Raw genomic sequence first — 18,407 nt, 5'->3', positions numbered from 1 at the left:
CCTTAGTGTCCATTTGTAAGTAGTCAGGGATCCATTCCTCAAAAAATTTTACTGAACGTGTCCCTTCAGAATTTTCCGGGAGTCCCACAACACGAATATTGCATCTGCGTCCTCGATTATCCAAGTCGTCAATGTGCTCCGCCATTTCGCGCACCTGTTTCTCAAGTGCTTTCATCTTAGTGTCCATAGATGTAGTTGAGGCTTCCACTGTAGCGATTCTTCCTTCCGCCTCATCGACACGTTTGACCACCCTCTGTAATTCAGCTGAATGGCCTGCTATTGCTTCCAAGACCGTTCTTATCTTAACATCGATCACTTTAGTAATGTTGTCCGTCATCTTTTGAATCACCAGGTCCATTGTGCCTGGATCCGCAACGGTGCTAGCCTCGCTAACGTAAGCTAGCTCCTCCTGCACATCTACAGGGATGGTGGTTTTGGTCGAGTTCTTAGTAGCTCTGCTGGGCATGTTGTCGGAGATTTTTGAGAAATAACCGTCAAGACTCATTGCAGGATAACTTATTTAGCCAATTCTACCACTTTTTCAAGCTAGGAGATTAATGAAAGAATATAAATTTACGAATGCCACGGGAGCTCGCTGAAACACAGTGTTCTCTCTACGGCGCCATTTTGTCCCCCCTTTATTTCAATTCTTAAATAGGCTACAGTACTGTATCAAACATTCATTTGTTCATGTCGTCACACAGCACACGAGTTATTCATGATTTGAAATGCAATCAAGCATTAAAATAAAATCACAAAGTGACCCTTGCATAATTAGCGTAAACAATAATTATTGTTCCATTTCGGAAATTGCATTCATGAATGAATCCAACTGGTTTTATTCATTGCTATAATAAAGGCTTTACCCCCCCAAAATTATGTTACAACAGACTCTCTGGTACGCTTATCATTTATTTTGTGTTGTTTACATTGTTCCAAACGTCAGATTATATTGTAATTTAATAGCACCTGTTTGGAACACATAATTGACACATGTATTCCACACATCTGACTTCCCCTTTACCTCCCAAGCAACCAGTAAACATTCTCCTGTTTCGAGTTTGTCACGTCCTCTGCATCTATTTTGCTGTCAAATGTGTTACAGTGTTCAGAGTTTGTTAAAACCAGTTTATTGATGTGATTATGATATGCTATAGGTCAGGCCCTATTGGTCACATGCATGCGATGCATAGGCTACATGTGTCACGTAAAGCCTCATGTCCACCAGATGCGTCAAACTCTTTGTGTTCAAGGAGGCATGAGGACTGCAGATGTGACCAGGGCAATAAATTGCAATGTCCGTACTGTGAGATGCCTAAGACAGCGCTACAGGGAGACAGGACAGACAGCTGAACGTCCTTGCAGTGGCAGACCACGTGTAACAAAACCTGCACAGGATCGGTACATCCGAATATCACACCTGCGGGACAGGTACAGGATGGCAACAACAACTGCCCGAGTTACACCACATAATCCCTCCATCAGTGCTCAGACTGTCCGCAATAGGCTGAGAGAGGCTGGACTGAGGGCTTGTAGGCCTGTTGTAAGGCAGGTCCTCACCAGACATCACCGGCAACAACATTGTCTATGGGCACAAACCCACCGTCGCTGGACCAGACAGGACTGGCAAAAAGTGCTCTTCACTGACGAGTTGTGTTTTTTTCTCACCAGGGGTGATGGTCGGATTCACATTCATTGTCGAGGGAATGAGCATTACACCAAGGCCTGTACTCTGGAGCGGGATCTATTTGGAGGTGGAGGGTCTGTCATGGTCTGGGGCGGTGTGTCACAGCATCATCGGACTGAGCTTGTTGTTATTGCAGGCAATCTCAACGCTGTGCATTACAGGGCAGACATCCTCCTCCCTCATGTGGTACCCTTCCTGCAGGCTCATCCTGACATGATCCTCCAGCATGACAATGCCACCAGCCATACTGCTCGTTCTGTGCGTGATTTCCTGCAAGACAGGAATGTCAATGTTCTGCCATGGCCAGCGAAGAGCCCGGATCTCAATCCCATTGAGCACGTCTGGGACCTTTTGGATCGGAGGGTGAGGGCTATGGCCATTCCCCACAGAAATGTCCGGGAACTTGCAGATGCCTTGGTGGAGGAGTGGGGTAACATCTCACAGCAAGAACTGGCAAATCTGGTGCAGTCCATGAGGAGGAGATGCACTACAGTACTTAATGCAGCTGGTGGCCACACCAGATACTGACTGTTACTTTTGATTTGAACCCCCCTTTGTTCAGGAACACATTATTCCATTTCTGTTAGTCGCATGTCTGTGGAACTTGTTCAGTTTCTTTTTTTTCTGAGTTTAGTTAATTTGTCTGAGACAAGGTAAAAATCTGTCTTTCTGTCCCTGAGCAAGGCAGTTGACCCACTGTTCCCCGGGCGCCGAAAACGTGGATGTCGATTAAGGCAGCCCCCCGCACCTCTCTGATTCAGAGGGGTTGGGTTAAATGTGGATGACATATTTCAGTTGAAGGCATTCAGTTGTACAACTGACTAGGTATCCCCCTTTCCCTTTCCTTTCCCTTTATATATATGAAAAATAAATGTTTTAACATTTCAAACAATCGATTGGTCGAAAGAACACACGACTCTCGGTCAACCAAGATTTTTTTAGTCGGGGACAGCCCTAAAAATGCACACGATGGGGCACTGTAAAGAGCTGCCACGTTATCACTGCTGGACAGTTGCTTTATCTATCATAGTGGTAGATCAGAAACAACCTGTCACGTCTGCTCCAGCTCTCACTCCCTGGCGCTCGATGGCGCCAGGCTGCCCAGCAGTACGCACTCCTGCCGCCATCATTACGTACACCCGCTTCCCTAGTCACATGCATCAGCGATTCATTGCACTCACCTGGACTCAATCACCTGTGTCATTACCTCCCCTATATCTGTCTGTTCCCCAGCTCTGTTCCCCGCTTCAGCATTAATTGTCGTTTGTCGTTTTGTTACCCGGTTCTGACGCTCTTCCTGTCCTGTCTTCCTGTCCTGTTCCATGTCTGTGCTATATTAAATGTTCACTCTCCGTACCTGCTTCTCATCTCCAGCGTTAGTTCTTACAGACCAACGGACATGGGAACACTAACCGACAAGACAATAGTGAACAGAGGGCACATATATACAATTACTAATCAGGGGAATTGGAATCAGGTGTGCATAATGAGACAGTACAGTGACGCCTAGGGGCCGGTGACGCAGACCTCCGGAACTGGTGCACGGAAAGGTGCAGCGGAACGACACCGGCCTCGAGGATGACCACAGGAACGAGTTGCGGGTCGGTCAGGGCCAGTTGCAGCTGCCGAAGTTGCGTCGTCGGACGGGCCAGTTGCAGCTGCCGAAGTTGCGGCGGTGTCGGACGGGCCAGTTGCAGCTGCCGAAGTTGCGGCTGCATCGGACGGACCAGTTGCAGTGGCGTCGGACGGGCCAGTTGCAGCTGCCGAAGTTGCGGCGGCATCAGACGAACCAGTTGCAGCTGCCGAAGTTACGTCGGCGTCTGACAGACCAGTTGCAGCTGGCGAAGTTACGTCGGCGTCAGATGGACCAGTTGCAGCTGCCAAAGTTGCGGCGGCGTCGGATGGACCAGTTGCAGCGGCGTCCGAACAGGCCAGTTGCAGCTGCCGAAGTTGCGGCGGCATTGGACGGACAAGTTGCAGTGGCGTCGGACGGGCCAGTTGCAGCTGCCGATGTTGCGGCGGCGTCTGACAGACCAGTTGCAGCTGCCAAAGTTGCGGCGGCGTCGGATGAACCAGTTGCAGCGGCGTCCGAACAGGCCAGTTGCAGCTGCCGAAGTTGCGGCGGCATTGGTCGGACAAGTTGCAGTGGCGTCGGACGGGCCAGTTGCAGCTGCCGATGTTGCGGCGGCGTCTGACAGACCAGTTGCAGCTGCCAAAGTTGCGGCGGCGTCAGATGGACCAGTTGCAGCGGCGTCCGACGGGCCAGTTGCAGCGGCCAGTTGCAGCAGCGGCAGATGGGCCATTCCCGCAGTCTCCATTTAGGGTCGGTTACTTTGCCACGTTGTATAAATGATTGGAGACAGGCGCAGGAATTCGTAATAGGGAGGTTTAATACTCCACCCAAAATATACAACATGCCATGAAAAGGCACGGGGACGAAGCCCAAAACTAACATGTATACAAAAACACAGGGATATAACCCAAACAAAAGAGCGAGGTAAAACCTCTAATAAATACACGGGACGAGACCCGCAATACACTACACGGGGCGAAACCTGTAATAACAATGCACAACAATACACGGGACGAGACCCGTAATAACAAGTGCACAATACACCCAGCACGAAAGCCGAAATAACAAAGCACAGGTACTGACAGACCAACAGACATGGGAACAATAACCGACCAGCCAATGGTGAACAGACGGCACATACTGTATATACAATTACTAATCGGGGAATTGGAATCAGGTGTGCGTAATGAGACAGTTCAGTGATGCCTAGAGGCCGGTGATGTAGACCTCTGGAACTGTTGCACATAATGAGCAATACGGAATACGTGACACAACCTAGTGTACTGTATATTCAAAAAGAGACCGATATTAATGCTTGAAATCAAAAGTATTCTTCATACACTGGCTGAATTGGAATTATGTTGAATGGCATCATAGGAATAGTCCTCTTGGCATCATAGGAATAGTTTGATCAAGAGAGGAACAAACAGAAATGGTGACATCCTCATAACCATGTTGTTAAATCAGACAGTTCTACCCTGCCAGTGAACCTGACCTGCACTCCAACCCGAATCTACACAGTTATTAAACCAAATCCCTGCCATGACATGACCTCACATACTGTCATAAGTTTCCACAGCAATTACTTCAGTAATGATAGCGTTTACTGTTAGGAATATAGTGTTTGTGCTCATTAACCCGCAGTACAGTATCCCAAACAACACACCAATGAACATCAGCCTGAAAACACCATATATTGTTCAGGAGCCAGTCACTTTAACCCAGTTATTCAAGGACAGTGTCAAAACAACTCATTCTAAACATACACATGTAGGGGAGGGGAGAGAGAGAGGAAGGAGAGAAAGGGAGAAAAAGTAGGAAGAGGAGGGAGAGAGAGGTCATGGTCAACAACACCATTGACCAGTCACATGTCAGGCTGTAGAGTGTAAACATGCTCTTGTATACACATAAAAAAAATGCAAAACACAACCATAATCAAATCAAATCATCAAATCACATTTTATTTGTCACATGCGCCGAATACAACAACCTTACCATGAAATGGTTACTTACAAGCCCTTAACATACAATGCAGTTTTAAGAAAATTGAGTTAAGGAAATATTTACTAAATAAACTAAAAAGTAAAAAAATTCTAAATAGAATGTAACACAACAAAATAACAATAATTGTATTTATCTAGGCAAGTCAGTAAAGAACAAATTCTTATTTACAATGACGGCCTACCCTGGCCAAACCCGGACGACGCTGGGCCAATTGTGCGCCGCCCTATGGGACTCCCAATCACGGCCAAATGTGATGCAGCCTGGATTCGAACCAGAGACAACAGTGACGCCACTTGCACTGAGATGCAATGCCTTAGACAGCGGCACCACTAGGGAGTCAGGGGGTACCGGTATACAGTAGCAGTAGTGTAAAAACAAAGGGGTGGGGGGGGTGTCAATGGTCAATGCAAATAGTCCAGGTGGCCATTTGATTAATTATTCAGCAGTCTTCAGCAAGCTTAATGATGATGTTGGAGTCATGCTTGGCCATGCAGTCGTAGGTGAACAGGGAGTACAGGAGGGGACTAAGCATGCACCCCTGAGGAGCCCCTGTGATGAGGATCAGCGTGGCAGATATGTTGTTGCCTACCCTTACCACCTGGGGGCGGCCCTTCAGGAAGTCCAGGATGACAGTTGCAGAGGGAGGTGTTTAGTCTCAGGGTCCTTAGCTTAGTGATGAGCTTTGTGGGCACTGTGGTGTTGAATGCTGAGCTGTAGTCAATGAACAGCATTCTCACATAGGTGTTCCTTTAGTCCAGGTGGGAAAGGGCAGTGTGGAGTGTGATTGAGATTGAGATTGAGATTGCATCATCTGTGGATCTGTTGGGGCGGTATACGAATTGGAGTGGGTCTAGGGTTTCCGGGATGATGGTTTTGATGTGAGTCATGACCAGCCTTTCAAAGCACTTCATGGCTACCGACATGAGGGTAGTAGTCATTTAGGCATGCTACCTTTGCTTTCTTGGGCACAGGGACTATGCTGATCTTCTTGAAACATGTAGGTATTACAGACTCGGTCAGGGAGAGGTTGAAAATGTCAGTGAAGACACTTGCGCATGCTCTGAGTACACGTCCTGGTAATCTGTCTGGCCCTGCGGCCTTGTGAAAGTTGACCTGGTTAAAGGTCTTGCTCACATCGGCTACAGTCGTCTGGAACAGCTGGTGCTCTCATGGATGCTTCAGTGTTGCTTGTCTCGAAGTGAGCATAAAATGCATTTAGCCGATCAGGTAGGCTCGCGTCACTGGGAAGCTTACAGTCGTGGCCAAAAGTTTTGAGAATGACACAAATATTAATTTTCACAAAGTCTGCTGCCTCAGTTTGTATGATGGCAATTTGCATATACTCCAGAATGTTATGAAGAGTGATCAGATGAATTGCAATTATTTTCAAAGTCCCTCTTTGTCATGCAAATGAACTGAATCCCCCAAAACATTTCCACTGCATTTCAGCCCTGCCACAAAAGGACCAGCTGACATCATGTCAGTGATTCTCTCGTTAACACAGGTGTGAGTGTTGACGAGGACAAGGCTGGAGATCACTCTGTCATGGTGATTGAGTTCGAGTAACAGACTGGAAGCTTCAAAAGGAGGGTGGTGCTTGGAATCAAGCAAGGAAACACGTGCCATCATCATTGCTTTGCACAAAAAGGGTTTCACAGGCAAGGATATTGCTGCCAGTAAGATCGCACAGGGCGGCCAAGAAAGTCCAGCAAGCGCCAGGACCGTCTCCTAAAGTTGATTCAGCTGCGGGATCGGGGCACCACCAGTACAGAGCTTGTTTAGGAATGGCAGCAGGCAGGTGTGAGTGCATCTGACTTTGGAGGATTGCCTTGTGTCAAGAATGGCAGCAAAGAAGCCACTTCTCTACAGGAAAAACATCAGGGACAGACTGATATTCTGCAAAAGATACAGGGATTGGACTGCTGAGGACTGGGGTAAAGTCATTTTCTCTGATGAATCCCCTTTCCGATTGTTTGGGGCATCCGGAAAAAAGCTTGTCCGGAGAAGACAAGGTGAGCGCTACCTTCAGTCCTGTGTCATGCCAACAGTAAAGCATCCTGAGACCATTCATGTGTGGGGTTGCTTCTCAGCCAAGGGAGTGGCCTCACTCACAATTTTGCCTAAGAACACAGCCATGAATAAAAAATGATACCAACACATCCTCCGAGAGCAACTTCTCCCAACCATCCAGGAACAGTTTGGTGACGAAAATGCCTTTTCCAGCATGATGGAGCACCTTGCCATAAGGCAAAAGTGATAACTAAGTGGCTCGGGAACAAAACATCGATATTTTGGGTCCATGGCCAGGAAACTCCCCAGACAACACTGGGGAGTCAACACTGCAAATATAGGGTCAACACTGCAAATATTGACTCTTTGCATCAACTTCATGTAATTGTCAATAAAAGCCTTTGACACTTATGAAATGCTTGTAATTATACTTCAGTATTCCATAGTAACATCTGACAAAAATATCTAAAGACACTGAAGCAGCAAACTTTGTGAAAATTTATATTTGTGTCATTTTCAAAACTTTTGGCCACGACTGTACATCACTCCATATTCATTCGTTTTTGTGGCAGCAGGAATATGGAAGCCTGGCAAAATGTATAATAACAAATGTATGTCTGTCTATCTGTCCCTCCGTCAGTCTCTCTGTTCGTCTGTCCATCTGACCAATCACCATGTCTGAACATTAGCTATTCATTATACCTAGCGCCAGCCAGGCGTTAAACATCACTCAAATCATAACCTCATCTCTTCAGTCTCTCACTGCCTCATCTTCTATCAGAGGATACTCTAAATTCCAGAATCTTCTATATTCTAGAATGAAGATGGTGGAGAGGATGGCAGCCAGACCAGAGCAGCCGAGCAGTAGACAGTGATTAATTAAACATTAAACATGTGGATGTGATGGGAGGATTAATGATTACTCAGACTGATTCTCCTTTCCTATTTTTAGGTCAATGCACTATAATCCAATAACTGCAGTCTGTTGTTTTTTCACCCAGATTTGGTACATGGAATCTTAACATTTCATCCCCATTTTCACAGAATTAATTTGTTCACCCAGAGACCCAAGTCTGTGAGCTGTGTGTAGATAATGTAGATTTGTGTGAGGCTGTGTGTAGTGTAGTAGATCTCTGCTAGTGTGTGTGTGTGTGTGTGTGTGTGTGTGTGTGTGTGCGTGCGTGCGTGCGTGCGTGCGTGCGTGCGTGCGTGCGAGTTCGGGCTCCCCAGTGAGATTCAGTCTGTCCAAGGTGTGATACATTGGAGCAGCACAACAGGGGGGGTTTATGAATGGATTGTGAGTGTGGTGCGATGACGTACGCTCCACTTGCAGACAAGTGTTTGTGTTTGTGTCTTCTGCATGTAAATGATGAACGGTTGAGAGTGCCAAAAGGAGAACAAAGCTGCAGCATCTTGCAGTGCAATCCAACACACTTCATCCTAAAACCATCATTTTTCCAACACATATCAAATCAAAGTAATAGTAAAAAGGCTGATATGTTAGATCAGGGAACCCTAACCCTAACCCTAACTTTGATGGGGGTGGGGGCCACAACAAAAAAAATACGGAAGGGGGACCGCAATGGCTCGTGGAAAATATTTTATCGGCCGACCTTGTGACAGCAACGAGAAAAAAATATGTTTTAAAGTTAATTTCCTGCAATTCTACACATTTTGCCATGGGGCGTAGAGAAGATTTTGCAATTGTATAACTAATTTCATACAATTCTACGAATTTTGCCATGTTGGCAGTTTTTAATATGATAACTGATGATCAATTACCCTGGTCAGATAGCTGGTCACTAGACTAACTTACCAATAAATAAAAAAACACTGACATGTGCTAACCGAGGGACTGCTGATGCAAAACCAAAATGTCGAAATTGCACCTTGTGTTTTCTACTATTCTAACTCTCAACAGGAAGTTGAGACCCCGAGATCCCTGTGTTAGAAGTCAAATTAAAACCGACTTCATACAGTGCATTCAGACAATACTATATATGCATAATATGTCAAAGCTTTGTTGTGCACACACTTCCCTCCATATGCTAGCATACCTGTAGACTTCCATTCATTGCGCTAACGCTAGTTAACATTGGCTTGTGGAAATACCTCTAACTTCCTTCATACTTTACATTTTTTTATTTTAACCTTGATTTAATTAGGCAAGTCAGTTAAGAGCAAATTCTTATTTACAATGACAGCCTACCCCGGCCAAACCCTCCCCTACCCCAGAAGATGCTGGGCCAATTGTGCGCCGCCCTATGGGACTCCCGATCACGGCCGGTTGTGATAGAGCCCGGGATCGAACCAGGGTCTGTAGTGACGCCTCAAGCACTGCAGTGCAGTGCTTTAGACTGCTGCACCACTCGGGAAACATAAAGTAGAGACATAAAAATGGCCCAAATATCACAGTATGCCTTTAAAGTAGTCACCCCCATGTGAAGAAGTCATAAGTATTTGGGCTAATTTACTTATAGTGTATCAATGTAGACAAAAGTTAAGTATTTGGTCCCATATTCTGTATGCATTCTATATGTACTCATCACAACCAAAACAAACTGCAAATACATCAAACCAGTTTGTAGAGTCACAAGCTTGATGTTGTCATTGCGTGCTATGAATATGGGATCAATACTACTTTACATTGACATGGTGTCTTATCTTCTAGTCGTCTGGTGATGTGACAAAACAACTGTACTGTACAGCACTGTCTTAGACACAACCTGAGAGTAGTTTTACAGCAATCTTAGACTTAAAGCACAAAACTCTGCATACAGATGAGTACATACAGAATGCATACAGCTGAGTACATACAGAACGCATACAGCTGAGTACATACAGAACGTATACAGCTGAGTACATACAGAACGCATACAGCTGAGTACATACAGAACGCATACAGCTGAGTACATACAGAACGCATACAGCTGAGTACATACAGAATGCATACAGCTGAGTACATACAGAATGCATACAGCTGAGTACATACAGAATGCATACAGCTGAGTACATACAGAATGCATACAGCTGAGTACATACAGAACGCATACAGCTGAGTACATACAGAACGCATACAGCTGAGTACATACAGAACGCATACAGCTGAGTACATACAGAATGCATACAGCTGAGTACATACAGAATGCATACAGCTGAGTACATACAGAATGCATACAGCTGAGTACATACAGAATGCATACAGCTGAGTACATACAGAATGCATACAGCTGAGTACATACAGAACGCATACAGCTGAGTACATACAGAACGCATACAGCTGAGTACATACAGAACGCATACAGCTGAGTACATACAGAATGCATACAGCTGAGTACATACAGAATGCATACAGCTGAGTACATACAGAATGCATACAGCTGAGTACATACAGAACGCATACAGCTGAGTACATACAGAATGCATACAGCTGAGTACATACAGAATGCATACAGCTGAGTACATACAGAATGCATACAGCTGAATACATACAGAATGCATACAGCTGAATACAGTTTTTTAAGAAGCCTAGACAAACCCATAGAACACAAACTCAAATTCTAAACCTGTCTTCTGAAGTGTGTGTGAAGTATGTTCTGTGCTGCCTTCTAGGAGTGTGTATGTGTATCTTGTCCTACCTTGACCTCCTGACTGGTGAACACCTCAACGTCCACCACACAGGCGATGAGGACAGAGTTATCACAGTCTAGGCTTCGTGAAGGCATTCTCACTCCTCTCTGCACCGTTCAGACAGACAGATAAAAAAAACTGCTGGAATCTACTGCTCGCTTTACAAAGGACAGCTGGTCCGGAGCACCTGTGTGTGTGTTTTCGCCGGTTTGTTTGTGTGAGAGTGTGTTGTGCTCTGAAGAGCCCACTGTGTAGTAGTCTCTAGCAGTGAGGCAGGCTGGGTGTTACTCTGGGCTGGCTGGCTGGGGAAGCAGAGACGCCGAGGGAGAAGTCAACCCACTAGCCTCCCCTCCCCTCGCTCCCTCTTCCAGTTATGACATCACTGCCCCCCAAACACACACTCTCCCTCTCTCGCACACATACACAAAATGTCAAAAAAGGCAGATATTTTTTTCACGCTGAGTAAGGCTTAAGTCTCTCTCATCCTGAACTAGTGGGGTAATGCAGTGAAGCAAATAGAAAATGATGAGGTGCCAAAACTGTTTGTCTAACTGAACAACACAGACAGACAGCATTTTGTCCGAGGCGTGAATCACACCGCTGCAGACTCTGATTTGGGAAGCTTGTTACAGAGACGCAGTCACACAGTTAATACAACAGACGTATTACTGCTATGGAACTGAGCTATCATTCGTCTGATGAAGCCCTGCACGTTGTCACTGATTTACATTCCACACCATGCTCCCTAAAATCAAGAGACACACTGACTCAGACACACACAGGGCTCTGGGGAAGGATTCAAATAACATTCTGCAGTATGATCATTGGAACATATCAGTGGTACCCTGTGGTGTAAAGTTGCGTGTAAACATACTTTGAAGTACTACTTAAGTAGTTTTGGGGGGTATCTGTAGTTGACTTTACCATTTATATTTGACTACTTTTACTTTTACTCCACTACATTCCTAAAGAAAATATAGTGCCTTCAGAAAGTATTCATCCCCCTTGACTTATTCCACATTTTGTTGTTACAGCTGGAGTTCAAAATGGATGAAATATGATTTTTTTATAACCCATCTACACACAATACCCCATAATGACAAAATAAAAACATGTTTTTAGAAATGTTTGCAAATGTATTGAAAATAGAATACAGAAATACCTCATTTACATAAGTATTCACACCCCTGAGTCCATAATTTGTAGATGCACCCATGGCAGCGATTACAGCTGTGAGTCTTTCTGGGTAAGTCTCTAAGAGCTTTGCACACCTGGATTGTGCAACATTTGGCCCTTATTCTTAAAGAATTATTCAAGCTCCGTCAAATTGGTTGTTTATCATTGCTAGACAATAATTTTCAGGTCTTGACATACATTTTGAAGTACATTTTGACATTGCCATAACAAACGGTTGAATAGTTATTGACTCAAGATGTTTCAGCTTTTCATTTTTGATAAATTTGTTAAAAAACAAACATAATTCCACTTTGACGTTATGGGGTATTGTGTGTATGCCAGTGACAAGGGATGTGAATAGTTTCTGAAGGTACTGTATGTACTTTTTACTCCCATACATTTTCCCTGACACCCAAAAGTACTCGTTACATTTCGAATGCTCAGGCAGGACAGCAATCAACCAAACTTACGACATTTGCACACACTGTATATAGATTTTTTCTATTGTGTTATTGACTGTACGTTTGTTTATCCCACGTGTAACTCTGTGTTGTTGTTTTTGTCGCACTGCTTTGCTTTATCTTGGCCAGGTCGCAGTTGTAAATGAGAACTTGTTCTCAACTGGCCTACCTGGTTAAATAAAGGTGAAATATATATATTTTTAAATACGGTCCAATTCACTCACCTATCCATATAACGCATTGTCATCCCTCCTGCCTCGGATCTGGCGGACTTACTAAACACAAATACTGCCTTTGTGATGTCTGAGTGTTGGAGTCTGCCCCTAGCTGTCGGTCATTTTTTTGGGGGGGTGCCTGGTTTGCTTAATATAAGGAACTGTATGTATAGTATTTACTTGTATTTAAGTATATTTAAAAAAAAACAGATACTTTTATACTTTTACTCAAGTAGTATTTTACTGGGTGACTTTGACTTTGACTTACATTTTCTATTAAGGTATGTGTGACATATCTAAGGATGAAATGATGAGGAATAATGCATGGGTCTAATGCTGACGTTATTTCACAGGGGTGCTTTTGTGTTCATACTCTTGGTCTTAGTATCTGAGCCACCCAGTGGTCAAACGCAGCTGTTTGTCCAGGGTTAACAACAGAGGCTTCATGGAATACAGCCAACTCATTTACCTTCATGGAATACACATAGATATGAACAGTACTTATCTCTATGGGAATACATACAACGCACAGAACACCAGTCAAGCTGAGGCAAAGGGCCGTTTATTACATGGAGGTTATATGGAGGTATAGTGTGACTGTATACTAACCAGGTACACTTTAGGGTAGAATGTGTTTGCCTCTCTCCTCTCCATCTCTCCTTCTTATTTCACTGCTCTATCTCTCACCCTCTTTCTCTCTCCTATTCATGTGTATTGACAGAACGATCCTGCAGCATTATATCGTACTTTCTTAATGGAAAAGCAGCCTCCGACACCCCCCGACCACTCACGCACACACACACACACACACACACACACACACACACACACACACACACACACACACACACACACACACACACACACACACACACACACACACACACACACACACACACACGTTTGTTTTACTATTACTGTGGCGACCAAACAATTGATTCCCATTGAAAATCCTACTTTCCCTAACCCTAACCCTTAATTTAACCCTAAACATAATACGAAAACCCTATCCTTAACTCCTAACCCTAATTGTAACCCTGAGCCTAAACCTAACCCCTAAGCCTAAAATACCCTTTTCCTTGTGGGGACCAGCGAAATGTCCCCACTTGTCCGAATTGTGCTAGTTTTACTATCCTTGTGAGGACTCCTGGTCCCTGGGTCATGTGTTGTACAGCTGTGAACCTGTTAGGTGTGTGTAGTGTTGAGTGAAGATAAAGTTAGATAAAGTTATGTAAACAGAGACCACAGTAACCTTCCTGGCAGGCTGACAGACAGATAGGGGATGAGGAGAGGCATGTGGACCAGGGTGTATGTGCAGGCCAAGAGGTAGCAGGACCAGAGGCGCTTTCATTGGGAGAGGGAGAAACGTGGCTCCAGTAGGGACGGATTGATGTTTTTTTCATACTTTTACAGTGTTAGTTCCATCAGCTGTACAATATGATATAAAACACAGGAAACATATAATTCTGACTGCACTGGGCCTTTAAAGAATCCTGTAAGATTCTGCTGACTAACCACGGGCTTGATATGATTGAAGAATGAAGCAGGTGTTAAACATGGGCTTGATATGATTGAAGAATGAAGCAGGTGTTAAACATGGGCTTGATATGATTGAAGAATGAAGCAGGTGTTAAACATGGGCGTGATATGATTGAAGAATGAAGCAGGTGTTAAACATGGAGTTGATATGATTGAAGAATGAAGCAGGTGTTAAACATGGGTTTGATATGATTGAAGAATGAAGCAGGTGTTAAACATGGGCTTGATATGATTGAAGAATGAAGCAGGTGTTAAACATGGGCTTGATATGATTGAAGAATGAAGCAGGTGTTAAACATGGGCGTGATATGATTGAAGAATGAAGCAGGTGTTAAACATGGAGTTGATATGATTGAAGAATGAAGCAGGTGTTAAACATGGAGTTGATATGATTGAAGACTGAAGCAGGTGTTAAACATGGGCGTGATATGATTGAAGAATGAAGCAGGTGTTAAACATGGGCTTGATATGATTGAAGAATGAAGCAGGTGTTAAACATGGGCTTGATATGATTGAAGAATGAAGCAGGTGTTAAACATGGGCGTGATATGATTGAAGAATGAAGCAGGTGTTAAACATGGGCGTGATATGATTGAAGAATGAAGCAGGTGTTAAACATGGGCTTGATATGATTGAAGAATGAAGCAGGTGTTAAACATGGGCTTGATATGATTGAAGAATGAAGCAGGTGTTAAACATGGGCGTGATATGATTGAAGAATGAAGCAGGTGTTAAACACGGGCGTGATATGATTGAAGAATTAAGCAGGTGTTAAACATGGGCGTGATATGATTGAAGAATGAAGCAGGTGTTAAACATGGGCTTGATATGATTGAAGAATGAAGCAGGTGTTAAACATGGGCTTGATATGATTGAAGAATGAAGCAGGTGTTAAACATGGGCGTGATATGATTGAAGAATGAAGCAGGTGTTAAACATGGAGTTGATATGATTGAAGAATGAAGCAGGTGTTAAACATGGAGTTGATATGATTGAAGAATGAAGCCGGTGTTAAGCATGGGCTTGCTACACAGAAAACAGCAGGTGACTACTCCATTGTCGACACCTATATCAATATCTTTGAAATGAGCTTTCAAAACAACTAAATCAATTTTCTTTTATCATATTTTGCACCAGAGTGAGGCTCTCTCCACTAGCCTACCTATTGTTCCTGTAGTGAGGAGGATTCACCATCTTCATTGAATGTTTTTCTAACTTATAGGCAGATAATCACCAAAAAGCCTACCAGTATGCAAATTAGGGAGCCAAATGAACAGCTCTCTTACCGATGCAATACAGTAGGCTACTGACGAGTCCCTCACTTTAACGCCACTGTCTGGAAAGTCCTGATGGACTTCATATCAAAAATACAAATGAGATCTTTAGTGCCGATGCAGTACCATGGACATACACGGAGTGTACAAAACATTAGGAACACCTTCCTAATATTGAGTTGCACCCCATTTTGCCCTCAGAACAGCCTCATATTTTCAGGGCATGGACTGTACAAGGTGTCGAAAGCATTCCACAAGGATGCTGGTCCATGTTAACTCCATTGCTTCACACAGTTGTGTCAAGTTTGCTGGATGTCCTTTGGGTGGTGGACCATTCCTGATACAAACGGGAATCTGTTAATTGTGAAAAACCCTGCAGTGCCAGAAAACAATAGGGTAAGAGGATTTTGACTATCATCACCAAATGATATGGAACATGCTAATTCATGCTTTCTCCCTCCATTTAAAGAAATTCAACTGCTACCACAGCGCACACAACACACACACCCAGGTACCGAGAGGCGGGACAGACAGCAGACGGTCAAACCAACAGTTTCCCTGTCATCGCTCACTTTGTGACTGACAGCCGCCTGTCCTATCAATAGACGGCTAGAAGATGCATGTCGTTCATTCTAGCGGGAGAGGGCTCGGAAGAGTTTTTTTGGACTAGCGAATTGAAAAGTAGCCTAGCTAATTTAAGTGGAAAAAGTACCTGGCTGAAAACAGCCTGAGCTAGTGGAAAACAATGGCTATGTGTCGTGTTGGTGGTTTGGAGTTACCTAGATCATGTGTGCTGCAGCAGATACTCTATTATATAGAATGGAGATAGTAGTTCAAAGGTCAATGGTCCCTGGCTGTCACACAATGGGTCGTTCGGTGTCTTTTGAGAAGTGTAACATGGTCAAAAAATACTTTTGATTTCTCCAAATTTGAACATTCTGTCATAAAGAGCACATGTTCAATGTTATAAAAAACACTTTTTCCCATCTCAAGAGGTTAAAATGACTATAGTAAGGGCTTATTAAGTGCCAAATAAAGTAGGGTTGACCGTAACAGGGTTGACCATAACAGGGTTGACCATAACAGGGTTGACGATTTCATCTTAATTCAACCATGAATCCCCCTGTGACAGGCGGAATGGAAGCTTGATGTGTGCAGCAGGAAGTTGCAATTGAATGCAAGCTAACACACAACATTTTTTTTAACCATTTCTAGCCTGTCTATCTCTGGGTAACAGGATTACTGTGTTATGCTCAACCCGCTCAGGTTTCCACCACAAAACACCAGAAAATGTCCAAAAATAGTAGAACCAGCTCACCTGCTTTTATACTGTGATTTGACTATTAGATCTTCAATGTTTCTTTTGAAAAACATATTTTACAGGAGTAGTTTCACCATATTGAAACAGCTGCAGGCCTCAGGGAGACTGACTCCATGTCTTTGGACTGATAACCTATTTGTATGTTCATATTTTCATTTTAAACCGAGCTAAATGAAATCTTCAGCTGTATAAATCTAAGGACATTGGATGTAATAATTGTCTGCTTACTAAACCTTTCCTGGAAACAAGGATATAACGTGAAAATGAAGAGAGGTACACATGCAGGCACACACACACACACATTCCTCAGCCGTCCCTCACCTCTTCAGACAGGATCAAAAACAGGGAGGTCCAGTCCAGAGCTGTCAAATATTGACTCATTCAGGGGCTTACACAAGAGCCTTAATCCCTCGCCTCGCAGAAAAACCGACCAAATCCCAGCACTTAATCGATTTGCCCGGCCACATTGCATTTATTTAAGGAAACTGCTTAATCCCAATATATCCCAACATTGTTATTTGCTTTTATTTATTACATAAATCTACTATTATTTGTGGGCTCCTGAGTGGCGCAGTGGTCTAAGGCACTGCATCTCAGCACTAGTGGCGTCACTACAGACCCTGGTTCAAATCCAGGCTAAATCACAAGTGGCCGGGATTGGGAGTCCCATAGGGCGTCGCACAATTGGACCAGCTTCATCTGGGTTTATAAATAAGAATTTGTTCTTAACTGACTTGCCTAGTTAAATAAAGAGTGCAGTGTTTTATGAACTCTTCTTCCCCTGCCGTCTCTCTCTCTGTGCTGCTCAGGAGAGGAGAAGCTCCTCAGTTAACATCCTGACAGGCTGGCTGTGCTGCTATTTATAGTTCCCAATGTTCAGACTGGGCAGGACTCTGCTGTTGCTCTATCAGGTTACTTTACTTCCTGGTTAACAACACAAACAGACAGACAGACAGCTATAATATACTATGATGCTTGGAGTCCATGAGTTATGAAATCTGCCATACTCAGCTGAGTGGTGTTACACATTATTCCATGCATGACTGTTTAAAAATGTAGCATTGCGAGCTGTAACAACCTAACTTGCTGTTCCACTGTATCTTTGTCTCGGTCTCCACTACCATGGTATTCTACGCACTTCCTCCATCCACCTGACCTATTCAGATGGAGATATATAATAATCCCTACCAGAAAACTGTTCTGTGGGTCAGTCTCAAACCCCATAGCAGAGGAATGGACCTAATCCCATAGAAATAGTCCCTAATCCACGAGAAATTGGCCCTAATCCTGCACCGTCTGTCTGCTTTGCTCTGCTCTGCTGTCTATCTTCAATGACATTTCAGAGCGGATGCCCTGGTGCATTGAGACACTTCCCCCTCTGCTGGTGCTCTCCAGTAACCAAGGAAACGCTTTTGACTTCCCAGAGCACACTAGGCTCCAGCTCCCCTCTCAGACTCCTAGATTTGAACCCAATTGAAACCCTGTGGTTTGAACTGAAGAGGGCAGTTCATAAATGC

General features: G+C 44.1%; 1 protein-coding gene across 3 annotated transcripts in view; it reads right to left on the bottom strand.

Annotated features, from left to right (window-relative positions):
- LOC139582930 (calcipressin-2-like) overlaps window positions 1–18,407 on the bottom strand; it is a 121,556-nt gene that overhangs the window by 45,253 nt on the left and 57,896 nt on the right. Inside the window, exon 1 of one of the 3 annotated variants that reach the window (XM_071413410.1) lies at window positions 10,913–11,427. The exons of the other annotated variants lie outside the window; for them this stretch is intronic. Coding sequence (XP_071269511.1) covers window positions 10,913–10,999 — 87 coding nt within the window. The 5' untranslated portion in view covers window positions 11,000–11,427. Of the gene's footprint in view, window positions 1–10,912; window positions 11,428–18,407 lie in introns of those variants that run through there. 3 annotated transcript variants of the gene reach the window in all.

The sequence above is a fragment of the Salvelinus alpinus genome, chromosome 8 (genome assembly GCF_045679555.1).
Source record: "Salvelinus alpinus chromosome 8, SLU_Salpinus.1, whole genome shotgun sequence".
NCBI classification, from domain to species: Eukaryota; Metazoa; Chordata; class Actinopteri; order Salmoniformes; family Salmonidae; genus Salvelinus; species Salvelinus alpinus.
The sequence above is the reverse complement of the archived record's forward strand: the minus strand, read 5'-3'. Positions and strand labels throughout refer to the sequence as shown.